We start from the raw sequence: 15,572 nt of genomic DNA on the forward strand, positions 1-15,572 counted from the left end.
AACGCCTGCACAAGGCACATGGTCCAAGCCCCACCACTTTATGCCACAACGCCAGAACACCGCAACGGGAGGCTTCCTTAGCTAACACCTGGAGCCTCAACCCTCTCCCCGCCAGCAACTCTGTCAACGCACCGCCCGAGCGCTCCCGGCTTGGACCTTTCACTCCGCACCCGCCGCACCGCTCGCCTACGACGGCTCTCCGATACTACGCTTCGGCGTCGGGCTTTCGAAACATATAGTCGCGCCTGTGCATGAGGGGCACGACTGTGGTCGTCACCTCTGCATTTGAAGTGTAGAGATGGCGGTCAACAGGATCAGAGGCGCCTTTGCGGTGCCGCGCAAGGGCGAGACGTTTGAGCTCCGCGCAGGCCTGGTGTAAGCTCCCCACCGGCGACAACGAGGCGGAGGGGAACTTTGTACAGCGAGGGCTCGAGCTGACGTTGAGGATAGATCGCAGTATGCCTACGAAAGGTGAGACCTGACCCGAACGCGAACAATCTGCTTGGACAAGATGGATTGACAATGGGGCAGGAAGGAGTCGATCCAAAAGACCATCATGGCCATGACGCTGGGCAAGGATGTCTCTGCATTGTTCCCAGACGTTTTGAAGAACATTGCGACTGGGGATCTGGACCAGAAGAAGCTCGTTTATCTCTACCTCATGTACGCGTGCTCCCACGCCCCCGTGTCTGAGAGCCCCTTGCTGACGCCTCGTTCTGCGCAGGAACTATGCCAAATCGCATCCAGATCTGTGCATCCTCGCCGTCAACACCTTTGTCCAAGACTCCGAGGATCCCAATCCATTGGTTCGCGCGCTAGCTATACGCACAATGGGCTGCATTAGAGTTGACAAGATGGTGGATTACATGGAGGAGCCGCTCCGCAAGACGTTGCGGGATGAATCTCCCTACGTCCGCAAGACGGCAGTCCTTTGTGTCGCCAAATTATTCGACCTCAATGCCTCCATGTGCGTCGAGAATGGTTTCCTCGAGACACTCCAGGAGCTCATTGGCGATCCCAACCCAATGGTCGTTGCCAACTCGGTCACTGCCTTGAACGAGATCCACGAGGCGGCGCCAGAGTTGAGGGTCTTTGAGGTTACACCGCAGAGGTTGAAGAAGATGCTCATGGCCCTGAATGAATGCACAGAGTGGGGTCGGGTCACAATCTTGACCAAACTGGCCGACTACAAGGCGTCAGACGTCAAGGAAGCGGAGCACATTTGCGAAAGGGTGTCGCCACAGTTCCAGCACGTCAACCCCAGCGTCGTCTTGGCTGCGGTCAAGGCTGTATTCCTTCATATGAAGTACATTGGACCGGAGCTCGCCAAGACATACCTTAAGAAGATGGCTCCTCCTCTTGGTAAGATATGAGGACCCTGGGAAATTCATCCAGTTGCTAAACCTCTCAGTCACTCTGGTCTCCTCTGCTCCCGAGGTTCAATACGTCGCGCTCCGCAACATCGATCTTCTCCTACAAAAACAACCCGACATTCTAAGCAAGGAAATGCGCGTCTTCTTTTGCAAATACAACGACCCTCCCTACCTGAAACTCGAGAAGCTCGAAATCATGGTCCGGATAGCCAACGACAAGAACGTCGATCAGCTCTTGACGGAACTCAAAGAATATGCTACAGAGGTCGACATGGACTTTGCAAGAAGAGCCGTCAAGGCCATCGGCCAGGTCGCGATCAAGATTGAGAGCGCTACCGAGAGATGCGTCAACACACTGCTTGATCTCATCAACACCAAGGTCAACTATGTTGTGCAAGAGTCGATTGTTGTTATCAAGGATATTTTCCGCAAGTACCCTGGCTACGAGGGAATAATACCGACCCTCTGCCAGTGCATCGATGACTTGGATGAGCCCATTGCCCGAGGTTCCCTCATCTGGATTGTCGGTGAGTATGCGGAGAAGATTAGCAATGCTGGAGAAATAGTTGCTGGTTTTGTTGATGGATTCAACGAGGAATTCACTCAGGTCAGTTTGCTTCATTTCTGGCCCGAGTATTTCTGACCATGGTACAGACACAACTGCAAATCCTCACGGCAGTTGTCAAGCTCTTCCTCAAGAAGCCAGACCAATCGCAAGGCCTTGTTCAAAAAGTCCTCCAAGCAGCAACCGCCGAGAACGACAATCCCGACGTCAGAGATCGCGCATATGTCTACTGGCGGTTGCTGTCTAGTGACCCGCAAATCACAAAGGTACTTGTTCTATGCATCCTCAGGGCGATGGAAAGCTGATTTGTCGCAGAATGTCGTTCTGTCTGAAAAGCCCGCCATCACATCCACCATTCCCTCGCTTCCCCCCGCCCTCCTCGACCAACTCATCACCGAACTCTCCACTCTCGCCTCTGTATACCACACGCTCCCCGAGTCTTTTCTGGGCCAAGGCCGCTTCGGCGCCGAAGCCATGCAGCGCGCCGCCATCGAAGAACAGCAGCAAAACGCCCGCGAAAACCCCATTGCAGCCGCCGCAGCAGCAGCCGCCGCATCAGGCACGTCGGCACCCCCCACGTCCAACGTCGAAAACCTGCTCGACATTGACTTTGACGGCTCGGCGCCCGCCAGCATGCAGAACCAGCCCGGCGGCAGTACCAGCGGGCTCGAGGGTCTGGCGGGCACGCCGCAGCGCGTGGCCAGCCCGACGGCAACGGCGCCGGGCGCGCCGAGCAACAACATGGACGACCTCATGGGCCTGTTTGGTGGCTCCGGCGCGCCAGCGGCAGCGGCAGCGCAACCCTCCTCCTCTTCCTCCTCGGCGGGTCCGGCGAACGGCATGGGAATGGCGAGCAGTGGTGATGGTGGCAGCGGCAGCGGAGATTTGATGAATGGATTTGCCGGGCTGGATCTTGGTGGTACGGCTGGGTCGCCGCCGCCGCCGCCTGCTGCGCAACAACAACAGCAGCAGCAGCAGGGACAGCAGCAAAAGCCTCCGAGCGGCAGTAATGATTTGGTGGACCTGATTTGAGCCTTTTTCCTTTTTCTTTTTCCTTCCCCACCCCACTTGATGTATCAGAAGAATGCGAATCAGGATGAGGATGAGGATGAGCGTGAGCGTGAGGATGGGGAGGGAGATGAGTGGACGAGCGCAATAGAGCTGCGTGCTTGTTTGGTCTGAACCACGCTCTTCTGTCTGTCGTGTGTATACATGCATGCATGCATGCGTGCGTGCGTGCCATGGGATGATGATGATGATGATGTTGTTGTTGTTGTTGTTGTTGTTGTTGTTGTTGTTGTTGAGGAAGAAGGATACGAACGGATGCAGGCAGCGAGCGAGTTAGCGACGGGAGCGCAAGAGTGAGCGAGCGCAGTGTAGACAAGGAGATGGAAAATTGGAGACTTCTTTGATTGAATGACTGACTGCACTGGATGGATTGTGCTGGCTGACTGTTTGGCTTGTTGGCCGCGTGCAGATGCCGTGAGACTGATCGGTGCGTACGTGTTGGGTGAAAAGTACCGTACTGCTTATGGTAGGCAGGCGCTGAACTTCTTCTCCGCCTACCCTTTCCTGGCCATTCATACACTTGGTAGTCGTGATGCGGCTGGGAAGATGTCAATTCGATCCTCATTTTGCACAGAATCCTTCTCAATGTCTTCCTTCATAGGGTACAAGAGGCAGGAAGGACATTGACAATTGCAGGTCGCACCAGTCATGTCATCAAACGCGCGCCAGCGCGTGTGATACTTGCCAATCCGTATTGCGCAAGTTCACGACAGAATGCCACGCTGCCAGATTCCCAATTCGACAGCAGCGGGTGGCGGCAATGATCCTCCTCTCGCCTCTGAATCCGCAGTATTGCATCTGAAATGAGCGGCACCACTCGCTTCGTCCCGTTTACGACCTGCATCATCACACCGAGATCCTTCTGGCGCTTCACACGCGAAGACTGGCAGCGTCGCAGTGTGTTCATTCATTCATTCATCCATTCATCCATTCGTATCCGCAAGGTGCAGGACAGACTCGTTTGCCAAACGAAAGGCGCTGGGTGCTCACGGGATCACGGGCCGAGACTGCAAGTTGGGAAAACGTGGAGACCGTATCGGGTCGTTGCCGGCGCATCTCTAGTGTTGCTAGCGGAGAGGGTCAGGGGTCGGTCGATGCAGGCGTGGTTGAGGTTCTGTGGTGGCGTGGTCTTGCGGATAGGATAGGCGGTTGGAGGAGCTGAGCGGGCTAAAGCGGGTCAGAACCATCTCGACCACCGCCGCCGCTCTATTCCAACGTCGACACAAGTAGAGCAGCATCTCATTGGTACCGGCTGAACCCAACAACTAATCCAGGAACGAGTCCAGCGTCGACCTCGCGACCAGGTACGGTCGTCTTCTTCTGACGCCATGGCCATGGCCCATCATCATCATTATCGACTGCGAGTCGGCTTCCAGTTTCCCGCGTCGCTCCACAACTGGAGGGCCGCAAAGATGATGCGACTCGAGGGCGTGACAAACAGCCACAAAGCTCCGTCGCTCGCCATTGCCGAGCCGCCGTCTTTGCCGGCCGGGGCGAGACGAGACGAGACGAGACGAGACGATGCGGCGTGGTGGGGAAGAAAAGGGCAGCCACCCACCCTGGCTGGCACCGCCAACGCTTGACAAGCCAGCCAGCCGGCTACCATACCTTGCGGCAATGCGACTCTGTACAGACAGAGTGAACCAGGGCTCAGAGGCGTTTCACCAATCCGCCCGCTGACTGTAGCGGCAAACTCCTTCTTCGAGATAGACGTCCACTCGCACACGCCCTCATGCATGCTGGCAGCAAACGTGGCGCTGTCATGCGAGCCTCTCTCTGGTGGCGGCTACGGGCTTTGAAGCCGACGTCGTGATGCTGAGTCTAAGTCGTCGAGGTGGGTTTCTAGACGTCCTAGTGGAGTGCCAGGGAGCCAGTTTACGGAGCATGCACCGAGGATTTATTTTGGATAATTGCCATGCAAAAAAATATTGCTTGTGCCTGTCTATTCTTGCTTCTCCCAAGTCCTCTTTCACACTCTTTCTCTCGTGTTGCTTCAGTCGCTCCTTCCTCTTTTGAGTCTTGTGTCCGTCTTGACCACCACCCTCTTTTTTATTTTTATTTTATTTTTTTTACACGTATTCTTTTTACAAGCAAGTCAGACCACAACACTTGATACGACCTCTCCGGCTAAAACAACCTTTGGCATCACTTGAGCAAGTTTGATTTAACAAAAGGCTCTTTGGCATACGTCTCCTGGACATCTACTCTGGTATCGCAGTCTCAACCTGCAACATAAACTTCGGCGAACGATCCCATCCTATCAAAATACTTTTACTGAGGAGGAAGCGGCCTTGAAGATGGTGTCAAAACTCCTCATTGCCGGACTGCTGGCCAGCCAAGCGGCCAGCAACCCTCTGGATCTCTATCCCCGCCGCGCCACATGCGGCAAAAACATGCAAGTCTGCTCGCCCTCGGGAGCCACAACATCGCATCTGCCATCTCTGGGACCGGACCTCTCATCACTATACGTGGACCTCCTCTCCACGGTCGACGGCGTCCACTTTGCGGCCAAGCGGCACGCAAACAGCGACGATGACGACGATAACGACGACGACAAGGACGAGACCGTGGCCTTTTGCTGTTCGGCGGCAACGTCGTGCCTGCTGCTGTCTTCGTCGACGTGCCCGGGCAAGATTCCCATCTGTTACGACAAATACACGACGAATTTTGTACTGCCGGACGGGACGACGGGCACCATTGCGGCGGGGACGCTCAACCTTCCCGACGGCAGCAGCGCCGACCTCTTCAGCGGCGCCTACACCAACGCCTCAACGCACATCTCAGGAAATCTATACACCTCCTCTTCCTCGTCGTCGGGCGGCGAAAGCTTTTCGCACAGCAACCACAACGCCGCCGCCGCCGCCGCCGCCGACAAGCCCAACACGGCGACGCTGTCCATCCCGCCCGTCTACACGGCCGCCGGCGTCGGCAGCGCCATCCCCATCTCCGCCCTCGGCACCCTCGTCACCAGCGTCGCCACGTCGGTCGAGACGCTCGTCTCGCAGGCCACGCTGCCGCCGACGACGCGCGCCGCCGCCGAGACGGACGCCGCCGGCAGCACCGTTGCCCCGGCCACAACGCGCAGCGCTGAGACCGTCATCCCGACTACCGTCCTGTCGACTCATGCGTCTACCGTGACGACGGAGGAGCCGGCCGCGGCGACGGGCTCGGGTGCGGGTACGGGTGCTTCGTCAGCGAGCCCGACGCCTTCGGGCTTTACTGGCGCTGCGGGCAGCGGTAGAGCGGCATTGGCTGGCGAGGCGAAGAGCGGGGTGGCGGCGGTGGTGGTGCTGGGCGCCGCGATGCTGCTGGGCGGCGTGGCGGGCGTACGGTAAAAGACTTGCTTGAGTCGTTGGTAGAGGTTCTTGGTTGATCGTTTGGTTGACAGGTTGTGCTAGTATCACATCCGCAGCCGTTCATCAAACGAAAGAAAACCGAAGTCGCCATCTCGCACCGTTGCCGGCATCCGCAGTGAAGACACCGACGACCTCAGCCACATCACTGGAGCCTTGACGGATGAGTCGGAAAGGGAACGAATGGCGTTGTGGCACCGACTGCCTGGCGTGAACAGCCCTGCCCTTCTGCCTTGCGTCTCGGCGACGAGGAACCGTCTGCCGGCGTGGCAAGCTGTCAGACGGGGGGCTAATATGTTAGGAGAGAGGGAGGGCATGGGGACAGGAGATCCTGTGGGGAGCATTCTCATACGCATGGCAGGACGGGAGCAATCACCTATTGATGGAGAAAGGCTGACAATTTGTTGGTTACATTTGATTGATTTTGTGTGTTTTTCAATGTGCCAGAGTTTGCTTGACAACCAACGACCTGAAGCCAAGACGGCGGAAGATGCAACAAGCCTCAACACCGAAAAATGGTGGGCGAGGAGAAGTAAAGCCAGCCATCACCACCACCACCACCACCACCACATCATAATCAAACGATGAGGTATAAACTGGTCAAGAGACTAGGGCCGACAAACAGGCCAATCCAGAAAAGGATGTTGCCCAACAAGGCCCTCCCCTTCAACAAGCGGGTGCGACTCAGACTGGCGAGCGGGATCTGCGTCAGCTGCAGCGCAAGGAGGTAGCCGCGGACCTTCTTGAAGAGGCACAGCATGACGAGCTCGTGGACGAGGGCCGACAGCAGAAACGTGACAAACGTGGCCGAGCCCTTGCTCAGGTGCCACGACGAGATGGACGAGTGGTAGACGTGGCGCAGCAGGAAGACGTGGACGGGCCGGTTCCAGTTGCGCGCGTACTGGTCCCACGACACCGAGTTCCACCAGTCGCCGTAGAAGCCGCGGTCCGCGAAGCGCGACAGCTCCGCCAGCACGTTGAGCGCGCACTCCCAGATCACGTACCATGCTAGCAGGTGCTCCAGCAGCATCGGGAACATCATGTCGCTGACGATCCACGGAAACTCGAGCGCCCGCTCCCGCAGCGGCATGCCCGCCTCCTTCATCCGCACCGTCTCGGCCACCGGCGGGTAGATGTACGCTTGCGAGATGACCATCATGACCCAGATGACGCCGAACGTTGCCGTCGTCTTTTCCGCCACGTACCACCAGTTGATCTTTTCTTGCCGCGGGTACTCGAGCTCGTACACCAGCGTCGGCAGCACCGTCCAGTCGGCAAAGTTGGCCAGCGTCAGGTTGTTGGGATACGCGTTTTCGTCCTTGGTCGCCTTGCCCCGGAGTTCGGTCTGCAGACTCTCAATCTCGTCTTCCATCACTCGGGTAAAGGCCTCGAGCTGCTCTGCATCCAGCGCCTCACCCGACGCAATGGCCGCGGCGATGGAGGAAATGGCCGACTTTTCCTGCAGCAGATTGGCGGATGGCTTGGAGTTGGAGGAGCAGCGTCGTCGGCGGAGGTCTGATTGGGCAGGTTTCTCAACGGACGAAGTGACGGGGCTATCGAAATCACCAGCCGGCGCCTTGTCCTTGAGCTCACGCAGCTTTTCTTCCAGGAGCTGCTTTCGACGGTAAATCTGCGACACTGAGGCTTGTCAGTGGGGGGGGGGGGGGGGTTCACCAAAGATTTGAACCCAGGACTTACAATAGCCATTGTAAAAGGAATAACTGTGCTGCTTCATGAGAAAGACTATGCAATGCAGGACGAGGAAAATAGTGTGCGTCCAAGGCCATTCACGATATACTGTCCAGTAGAGAGTGATGGCGAGGAAAGATAATTGCCAGGCGTGCTCTATCAAATAGCCCGACCTCTCCCAGCTCAAGTATCCCTTGAGGATGAGCCTTTGCAGAAACAACCCAAAGACGGTGACTGCGACCATGACGCCATCAGTTGCCAGCAGAACGACAACATCCCGCTCAAACATCATGTTCCATATTTCGTTGGCGCCAAACACCGTGCCGTAGATTTTCCAGTTCCGCGCGGCAATGCGAATCAGAAGGAGCGCCATGGAGAGCCAGAAGAGAGTGAAGAAGCCCCGGAAAGTCGAGTCATGACTGCGCGCATTTTGACGATCGAACGTGGAGAATTGACGAGTGAAGACCAGATCTCGAAAGCGGCCACGGCTGGATCCTTTGGCCGAGTCCTGAGTCGAATTCTCCCTTTCGATGCCTCTGCGCAACAGACGACGAATCTCCGGGTCGTCGGCTGTCAAGATGTATCCTCCCTTCTTTTGAGTGCGCTCCAAATTGACGAGCACGCTCCTCCGACGGTTGTGGGACGATGAGGCATCGTCGAGCGAGGGTGGGCGCACATCGTCGTATGTTCTATGGCGTGGGCTGTCACCTCCACTGACAGAGCCCGCGCTGCTGCCATTGGTGAGCTGGCCGGGGGTGGAATGGCCATTGGGTTGGGCGTGGCCTGGGGCGAAGGCGGATGCGTTGTCTCTAAGGTCGTCATAGTCTTCGGTGTCCGAGGCATCCTGAGGCAAGGGGGGAGTGTCCGAGGGGGTATTCGAAGGACGTAGGGCTGGGCGCGTGGCAAAGGCAGAGCCTTGGGAGGAGAGTTGGGGCGTCATGCTGTGTCGCGCGCACAACAGCCAGGCGACTGGACGTTGGGAGGGTGGCTATATCATCTTTCGACGGGACCTGCCTGGCGTGTCGGACGCCGGCGGATGGTCAGGTCCTGGCAAGGAACCAAGCGGAGGTACGGTAACCATGACGTAAGGCGGTTAGAGCCCGGCGATTGAGGGCTGCTACATACTCAGTGGTGTGGGAGGGAACAGAATGGATGGGTGCAATTCATTCCGTTGAGACGACCGCCTTGGACGATACAGTTGCTCGCCTTGGCTCCAGCCCTTTCGGCATGGTGTTTTGCTTTTGTTTACTCGGATGCGCGCTCCCCGAGGCTGACGGCCAGGCCAAGCCAGGCCAGGCCACGACATGACTCGTTGAGGATCCCTTGTGACAACAAAATCGTCGTGATGGTGGTGGATTCTTCCAACCTGACCGCTGTCTGCTCGAGCTTAAAGCTCCCCTGCCTGCTCCGACCTGGCCGTTTCCTTAGCCACATACTATACCCTGCTATGCAAGACTACTGGCCCGTAGCGCCGCATCTACCAGTGAGGCTCTCGCTGATGCCTCCGCCACCTGATACCCATTTCTCGGAACGCCGCATTCGAGTCCCTTGCCATCCGGACTGACAGCTCCTCGTGACACTGTTTCCTCAGAAGCCGGGCCCATGGACGAATCGCGCGGCTTCTGCTACACACAACAGAGTCCCATTGGCTACACTGTGTGGTGCAGCCTTGTTGGACGTCTTTCTCAGCCAATCCATGTCGGGCTGGCCGCATCTTCATGCCGACTGCTCCGCTATGCGCCATGTCCGCTCTGGCTCGTGGCGAGATTCTCACGGTGCTCGCTTGAGCTCGAAAGCCCTCTCTGCTGCCTTGGCAATCACCGGGCTATAACAAGGCTACGATTATCGACTTTTAAGAATTCGTGGGGAATACCAACTCTGGGAACGGGCTCCAGGCCGGTCACGCGCTGGATTGGTGGACTTGATGCAGAAGGCGCACATGCTTGAAGCAAGGCGCCGTTCGCGGCGAAATCAGTAGAGGTCCAATCCCCCAAATACCGCAGGTTGTTCTGCTTGAGCTTCCCCTCTGTTGGATGCAGAAGGTTGAGATTCTCTCCTCCGCTGTTCAGCCCCGGCCTTGCGCTTTTCCTCTTCCGTGCGGCGCTGCTCCTCCTCTTCCTCGGCTGCCCTTTTCGCCCGCTCCTCCTGCTGTTCGAGTGAGAGCACAGCGGCTGGATCCTTGCCTTGCTCCACCATTGTTTGTATTTGACCCAATGCGCCAAGCTTGATCTTGTCATCAGTCGGCCACGGCACAAACTGGAGGTTGCTCAGACCTGCCAGCCAGGCCTTCTGTTCCTGGCTGAGGGCAGCCATAGTCTTGGACTTTGCGTCTGCTGCGCCCCCTTCTGGGTGTGCCTGAGGATCGGTGCTACCGTTGGTCATGTTCACATCAGTGTCGGGCTTTTCCTCAGGTCGAGGGACTTGATCCAGCGAGGGCGGAGGTTTGATTCCTGGCGGGGCAGTGAATTTGCCAATGTGCTTTGCGTAAGAAAGCAGCTCATCGGTGCTAACGTCGCGGGCAGAGGGGCTAGCGGCAGTGACGGGCAGAGCGACGAGCTCTTTGCGGGTTTCGGCAAGGGTTCCCAGGGTGGATTTGATTTGCGCATCCAGTGTGTCTGCAGACTGGCGCAATGTCAGGATGCGACGGTAGTTGGCTTGGTGGACGGCGACTGTTTGGAAATGTGAGTGAAAAAGTCGGGTAGGCTACGGCGCAGGCAAACGCACGTTGTTCCAGACCGCGACTGAGCTGTTCGTCGGCAGCAACTAGGTCAAGGACAGCGGATTGCGAGGGATTGTAGGAGGCAATGGAGTCGATGAGGGCATTGAGGGCGGACTCGACGCGCTGAAAACGAGCGTCCAGCAGGGCGTCCATTGTGGGTGTACGTAGTCGTGTTGGACGGGGACAAGGACTTGCAAGGAATGGAATGGGATCGTCTCCAGCTGCAGGCACAACCGGAAGGGAAGGGACGTGACCGGGACGAAAGCTTTGGCCAGACCAGCACGTGATCAGGGTGCACGGGCGCGGAAACTGCAGGTGCCATCGGATCCATGGCAGTTGCGGACGCGGCTTGGGCGGGCTGGGCGGGCGGACTGGGCGGACTGGGCGGACTGGAGACTTCCGGTTGGACCTGGCCATGGAAAGGATAAATCAGCCCAATATACCACCAATATACACCTACCTACCTGGGTATGGCTTGTTCAGAGAGGAGGGTGACTTGTCCCCGGCATTTCCGACAGAGTAAAACTAAGCAACATGACATGCAGGTAAAACACCAGCGGCGAAACGCGCAGGGTCAGGAAGACGGTGGTACCTTGACGTAGCCCAGCCCAGCCCAGCGTTTGCTGCGCCTCCGCCCCAAGACTCGCGAGTGACAAACCGAAGTCCATCAAGCTGACTTTGCCGGGCCAGCACTTGCACCATCCTGCCCATCTCATCTTACACTTCCCTAGACCCAACCCTACCCACCCACCGCACATCAGCAACCCACGACACGCCACGACACGTCTACTGCTGCCACCACGCACTGCCTCTTATATTCTGCTCTGCATCGCCGCACCACCATCTCCGCACTTCTCTTTATCACTACGCCCGCCTCTGCGACAGCGTCGACCACTCCACCCTCTCCGCCAGAATGGGTAAATCGTAAGTTGCCCTCCTTTCTTTCCCGACCATGTCCTCCTGGAACCCTCGCGCGCCATCTCGAAGAGCCTGGCAGGCGCCCCTGATCGCGCGACAATGATGCTTGCGCCAAACTTGCTGTTACTGCCCGCAAGTCTGGCGGGGAAGTCGCTGTGCTCTCTCGACGACCCAGAACATGAAGCCTCCGGCCAAAGCGACAACAATCCGCTTCCTCTCGTCTCCAAGCCATGGCCGACTCTCGCAAGTCTGATCGCTCCCGGCGTGGCCACAGCCGCTCACTCCACGATGTCGACAGCGCTACCGTCCCGTTGCTACAGTCTCCCAACACCCACATCAACGTCGGAAGAACGCGCGGCGAGGAGGCGCCCCAGCTGGGGTCCGACGGCTATGACTCGTATGCCTCGCGGCGCAAACTCGCCCTGGAAACCGCCGTAAACGAGAGACGGCGCGACATGTTCTCCAGGAGCTCGGTCAAAGACATTGTGTTGCAAGAGCACACGCTGATTATTGAATTCCACAGCCAGAGCAAGCTCACCCAGCAGGAGCTCACCGACCTGCAAAAAGCAACTCACTTCGACAAGAAGGAGCTGCAGCAGTGGTATAAGGGTACCGTGTCCAGATCCCCTCGGGTGATGGCCGCGGCTGACACGAGCGCGCAGGTTTCCTCAAGGACTGCCCGTCGGGCATGCTCACCAAGGAGGAATTCCAAAAAATCTACCGGCAATTCTTTCCCTTTGGTGATCCATCATCCTTTGCAGATTATGTCTTCAACGTCTTCGACGCGGACAAGTCAGGCTCCATCGACTTCAAAGAATTCATTTGCGCGTTGAGCGTCACGAGCAGAGGAAAGATGGAAGACAAGCTAGACTGGGCGTTTCAGTTGTACGACATTGACGGAGACGGCAAGATAAGCTATGACGAGATGCTCGCAATCGTCGAGGCGATATACAAAATGGTGAGTTGGGCCCAAGGCTGTCGGATGGCGCACTGCTCACTGAAAATGCAGGTCGGATCCATGGTCAAGCTTCCCGAGGACGAGGATACTCCCGAGAAGCGCGTGCGCAAGATATTCCGAATGATGGACAAGGATGAAAACGGCAGCTTGGACATGGCCGAGTTCAAGGAAGGATCCAAGAGGGACGAGACGATCGTGTCGGCGCTATCGCTTTACGATGGACTGGTGTAATCGCGTGGGAAGCAGCCTCTGAAGTTTTTCTTTTAGTCCTCATGATATCATGTACGGTTTTCCCTCGGCATCGACAGGGGAGGTAGCTTTTGGTTGGTTGCGACAGAGGGTTGGGCAACAGAGGTCCGAAGAAGACCTGCTGTGCATACGACGCGATTACATGGCGCAGTGAACAAACCATTTTCAATCGATTGAACATACACGCCGTGTTTTGTGTTGTACCTTGGTTTGGGATTGGCGGTGCCTCGCCATGATGACGACGCGGCAGGGAACAGCGAGCCCCATCCCGGCAATGATCCGACTTGGGACAGCTTTCTTCTCCATCCCCTTGCCTCGCGCTGCACCTACAACCGCACTTCTCGCAACAACACCTCCATTCTCGCCGTCGCCCTGATCAACCCCCAAGGATCGCCGCCCAAATTCCTGGCCCCTTTCTCGGACGCTCGATCCTCTTCCATCCCCAGAGTCGCCCGCGGCCTCAACTCGAAGCCGAGCGCGCGGCGACTCCGACCATTCGCCGCCAGCTGCTGCGCAGCGACATCCACCCCGTCCCGTTGCCCGCGAACCGTCGGCCATGCGCCTCAGCGACCGTTGCTCGTACGGAGCGCTCCTGTCCATCCTCCTCGTTGCCTTTGGACCCGCCCCGGCCCATTCATACTATCTGCCTGGAGTACTCCCAACCTCGTACAAAGAGGGAGACAAAGTCCCGCTTCACGTCAACCACCTCACCCCAGCCAACTCGCCAAATGACCCCCAAGTGCGCTCCGTCTTCTCCTTCGACTACTACCACCAAGCTTTTCACTTCTGCCAACCCAGCGGTGGTGCCAAGCAACTCTCCGAATCGCTTGGGAGCATCTTGTTCGGCGATAGGATACAGACGTCTCCGTATGAGCTGCACATGAGGAAGAATGAAACCTGCAAAGCAGTATGCCGCGAACAGACATATGAGCCTCGGGACGCCAATTTTGTCAACCTGAGAATAGAGCAGAATTACAACCTCAATTGGTTGATAGACGGGCTGCCTGCTGGCCAGCTGAAACACGACCCCAACGATGGCACCAACTTCTACAGTCCAGGCTTTGCACTAGGAGCAGTCAAGGATGGAAAGCCAGTATTGAACAACCACCACGATATTCTGATCGACTACCACCAAGCTGGGCCGAATCAATACCGCGTAGTGGGCATCCTGGTTGAGCCGCGCTCTCTTTCGGGCTCAAAATACATCAGCGAAGAGGAGGCAGAGTGCGGAGATGAATCAAACCCCATCGTGTTGTCCGAGACCGGCGACACAAACGTGCTCTTCACGTACAGTGTCTATTGGAGGCCCTCGACCACGCCATTCGCAACGCGCTGGGACAAATATCTTCACGTTTACGACCCAAAGATCCACTGGTTTTCCCTTGTCAACTCGGCCGTCATTGTGGTGTTCCTGGTCACCATGGTCACGACAATTCTTATTCGCACGCTGAGGAAAGACATTGCGAGATACAACCGCCTCGAGCAATTTGCGTTGGAAGACCTGTCAGGCACCAGCTTGGCAGATGAGGGAGTCCAAGAAGATTCAGGCTGGAAGCTGGTGCATGGAGATGTCTTCAGGCCTCCTAAGAATCCGCTGGCTCTCGCAGTGCTCATTGGCAACGGCGCTCAGTTGTTCATGATGGCGGGCTTCACCATTGCCTTTGCCATGCTTGGCTTTCTTTCGCCGTCCAACCGTGGAGCTCTGGGAACGGTCATGCTGCTCCTCTACACTCTTTTCGGGTTCGTCGGCGGATATGCCTCTTCGCGAGTGTACAAGTTCTTCCACGGCGAAAAATGGAAACAGTGTTTCGTGTACACACCCGTGGCTCTCCCTGCCGTGGTCTTTGGGACTTTCTTCCTGCTCAACTTGTTTGTCTGGGCGCGACAGGCCAGCGGTGCTGTACCATTTGGTACCATGATTGCTCTTGTGTGCATCTGGTTCCTCATCAGCGTACCATTATCACTCGTGGGATCCTGGGTTGGGTTCAAGCACCAGTCGGTGGACACGCCTGTGCGCACCAACCAGATTCCGCGACAGATTCCTCCCACTTCGGGGTATCTTCGACCGCTTCCCAGCATGTTGCTGGTGGGCGTGCTTCCTTTCGGAGCCATCTTCGTCGAGCTCTACTTTATCATGAACAGCATCTGGTTCAGCAAGGTGTATTACATGTTCGGGTTTCTGTTTGTCTGCTATGGGCTGATGATCATCACCTGCGCGGCGGTTACGGTTTTGATGATTTATTTCCTACTGTGCGCCGAAAACTACCACTGGCAATGGAGGGCCTTTTGCACTGCTGGCGCAAGCGCGGCGTACGTGTTTGCGTATGCACTTTTGTACTGGGTCAAGGCGCTCAGCTTTGGAAGCTGGACGAGCGGAGTGTTGTACTTGGGATACAGCGCTCTGATCAGCATTCTATTCTTCGTACTCACCGGTAAGTGTCCCCCCAACGAGGATTGCGGAATTGGGCGACTGACGTGTTTCGATAGGTGCCATTGGTTTCTTCGCATCATGGCTGTTTGTACTAAAGATATACGGGTCGATCAAGGTCGACTGAGGTGGCTTGGCACGAGAGCTCCCGAGTAATGTACATAGGAGAAGAACGAAAAATTGATAGCATGCAGTAGTCCCAAGATGTCCAAACGTTGGTGATGCGGCCGTTGTTCTCGAGGCAAGGATCAG

The 15,572-nt window shown here is 56.9% G+C and overlaps 6 protein-coding genes across 6 annotated transcripts; 4 read left to right on the top strand and 2 right to left on the bottom strand.

Annotated features, from left to right (window-relative positions):
- The first annotated feature begins 46 nt into the window (after positions 1-46).
- IWZ02DRAFT_50047 (adaptin N terminal region-domain-containing protein) lies at positions 47-3,162 on the top strand. Its single transcript, XM_066770256.1, has 7 exons — positions 47-375; positions 451-471; positions 532-663; positions 725-1,362; positions 1,412-1,980; positions 2,028-2,204; positions 2,254-3,162. Exons 1-7 carry the CDS (start codon positions 299-301, stop codon positions 2,968-2,970), a joined length of 2,331 nt encoding a protein of 776 aa, XP_066620418.1. The 5' UTR covers positions 47-298; the 3' UTR covers positions 2,971-3,162.
- A 1,862-nt stretch (positions 3,163-5,024) lies between these two features.
- Positions 5,025-6,670, top strand: IWZ02DRAFT_50065 (uncharacterized protein). Its single transcript, XM_066770259.1, has 2 exons — positions 5,025-6,337; positions 6,395-6,670. The coding sequence occupies exons 1-2, from the start codon at positions 5,304-5,306 to the stop codon at positions 6,402-6,404; spliced, it is 1,044 nt and encodes a 347-aa protein (XP_066620419.1). The 5' UTR covers positions 5,025-5,303; the 3' UTR covers positions 6,405-6,670.
- Positions 6,671-6,825: 155 nt separating this feature from the next.
- Positions 6,826-9,190, bottom strand: IWZ02DRAFT_50168 (MBOAT, membrane-bound O-acyltransferase family-domain-containing protein). The gene is made up of 2 exons (XM_066770284.1): positions 8,058-9,190; positions 6,826-7,997 (listed from the first exon to the last, which is right to left on the bottom strand). The coding sequence occupies exons 1-2, from the start codon at positions 8,986-8,988 to the stop codon at positions 6,937-6,939; spliced, it is 1,992 nt and encodes a 663-aa protein (XP_066620420.1). The 5' UTR covers positions 8,989-9,190; the 3' UTR covers positions 6,826-6,936.
- Positions 9,191-10,019: 829 nt separating this feature from the next.
- Positions 10,020-10,920, bottom strand: IWZ02DRAFT_435387 (vitamin-D-receptor interacting mediator subunit 4-domain-containing protein; the record flags this gene model as incomplete). Its single annotated transcript, XM_066766438.1, has 2 exons — positions 10,020-10,717; positions 10,773-10,920. 2 exons carry the CDS (start codon positions 10,918-10,920, stop codon positions 10,020-10,022), a joined length of 846 nt encoding a protein of 281 aa, XP_066620421.1.
- Positions 10,921-11,148: 228 nt separating this feature from the next.
- On the top strand, positions 11,149-13,084 carry IWZ02DRAFT_458419 (uncharacterized protein). The gene is made up of 5 exons (XM_066768007.1): positions 11,149-11,312; positions 11,458-11,691; positions 12,209-12,294; positions 12,348-12,643; positions 12,695-13,084. The coding sequence occupies exons 1-5, from the start codon at positions 11,302-11,304 to the stop codon at positions 12,872-12,874; spliced, it is 807 nt and encodes a 268-aa protein (XP_066620422.1). The 5' UTR covers positions 11,149-11,301; the 3' UTR covers positions 12,875-13,084.
- On the top strand, positions 13,085-15,567 carry IWZ02DRAFT_458429 (uncharacterized protein). Its single transcript, XM_066768008.1, has 2 exons — positions 13,085-15,324; positions 15,380-15,567. The coding sequence occupies exons 1-2, from the start codon at positions 13,449-13,451 to the stop codon at positions 15,445-15,447; spliced, it is 1,944 nt and encodes a 647-aa protein (XP_066620423.1). The 5' UTR covers positions 13,085-13,448; the 3' UTR covers positions 15,448-15,567.
- The last annotated feature ends 5 nt before the right edge of the window (positions 15,568-15,572 follow it).

The sequence above is a fragment of the Phyllosticta citriasiana genome, assembly GCF_038021145.1.
Source record: "Phyllosticta citriasiana strain CBS 120426 chromosome Unknown IWZ02scaffold_11, whole genome shotgun sequence".
NCBI lineage: Eukaryota > Fungi > Ascomycota > Dothideomycetes > Botryosphaeriales > Phyllostictaceae > Phyllosticta > Phyllosticta citriasiana.

Coding starts and splice junctions, on each gene's coding strand:
- IWZ02DRAFT_458419 (XM_066768007.1), top strand. Junction 11,692..12,208: donor TCCGCCAGAATGGGTAAATC/GTAAGTTGCCCT, acceptor TGAATTCCACAG/CCAGAGCAAGCTCACCCAGC. Junction 12,644..12,694: donor TCGAGGCGATATACAAAATG/GTGAGTTGGGCC, acceptor CTGAAAATGCAG/GTCGGATCCATGGTCAAGCT.
- IWZ02DRAFT_50168 (XM_066770284.1), bottom strand. CDS start 8,988: ATGACGCCCCAACTCTCCTCCCAAGGCTCTGCCTTTGCCACGCGCCCA. Junction 7,998..8,057: donor TTCCTTTTACAATGGCTATT/GTAAGTCCTGGG, acceptor GACAAGCCTCAG/TGTCGCAGATTTACCGTCGA.
- IWZ02DRAFT_50047 (XM_066770256.1), top strand. CDS start 299: ATGGCGGTCAACAGGATCAGAGGCGCCTTTGCGGTGCCGCGCAAGGGC. Junction 376..450: donor GAGCTCCGCGCAGGCCTGGT/GTAAGCTCCCCA, acceptor CGTTGAGGATAG/ATCGCAGTATGCCTACGAAA. Junction 1,363..1,411: donor GAAGATGGCTCCTCCTCTTG/GTAAGATATGAG, acceptor TAAACCTCTCAG/TCACTCTGGTCTCCTCTGCT.
- IWZ02DRAFT_50065 (XM_066770259.1), top strand. CDS start 5,304: ATGGTGTCAAAACTCCTCATTGCCGGACTGCTGGCCAGCCAAGCGGCC.
- IWZ02DRAFT_458429 (XM_066768008.1), top strand. CDS start 13,449: ATGCGCCTCAGCGACCGTTGCTCGTACGGAGCGCTCCTGTCCATCCTC. Junction 15,325..15,379: donor TCTATTCTTCGTACTCACCG/GTAAGTGTCCCC, acceptor GTGTTTCGATAG/GTGCCATTGGTTTCTTCGCA.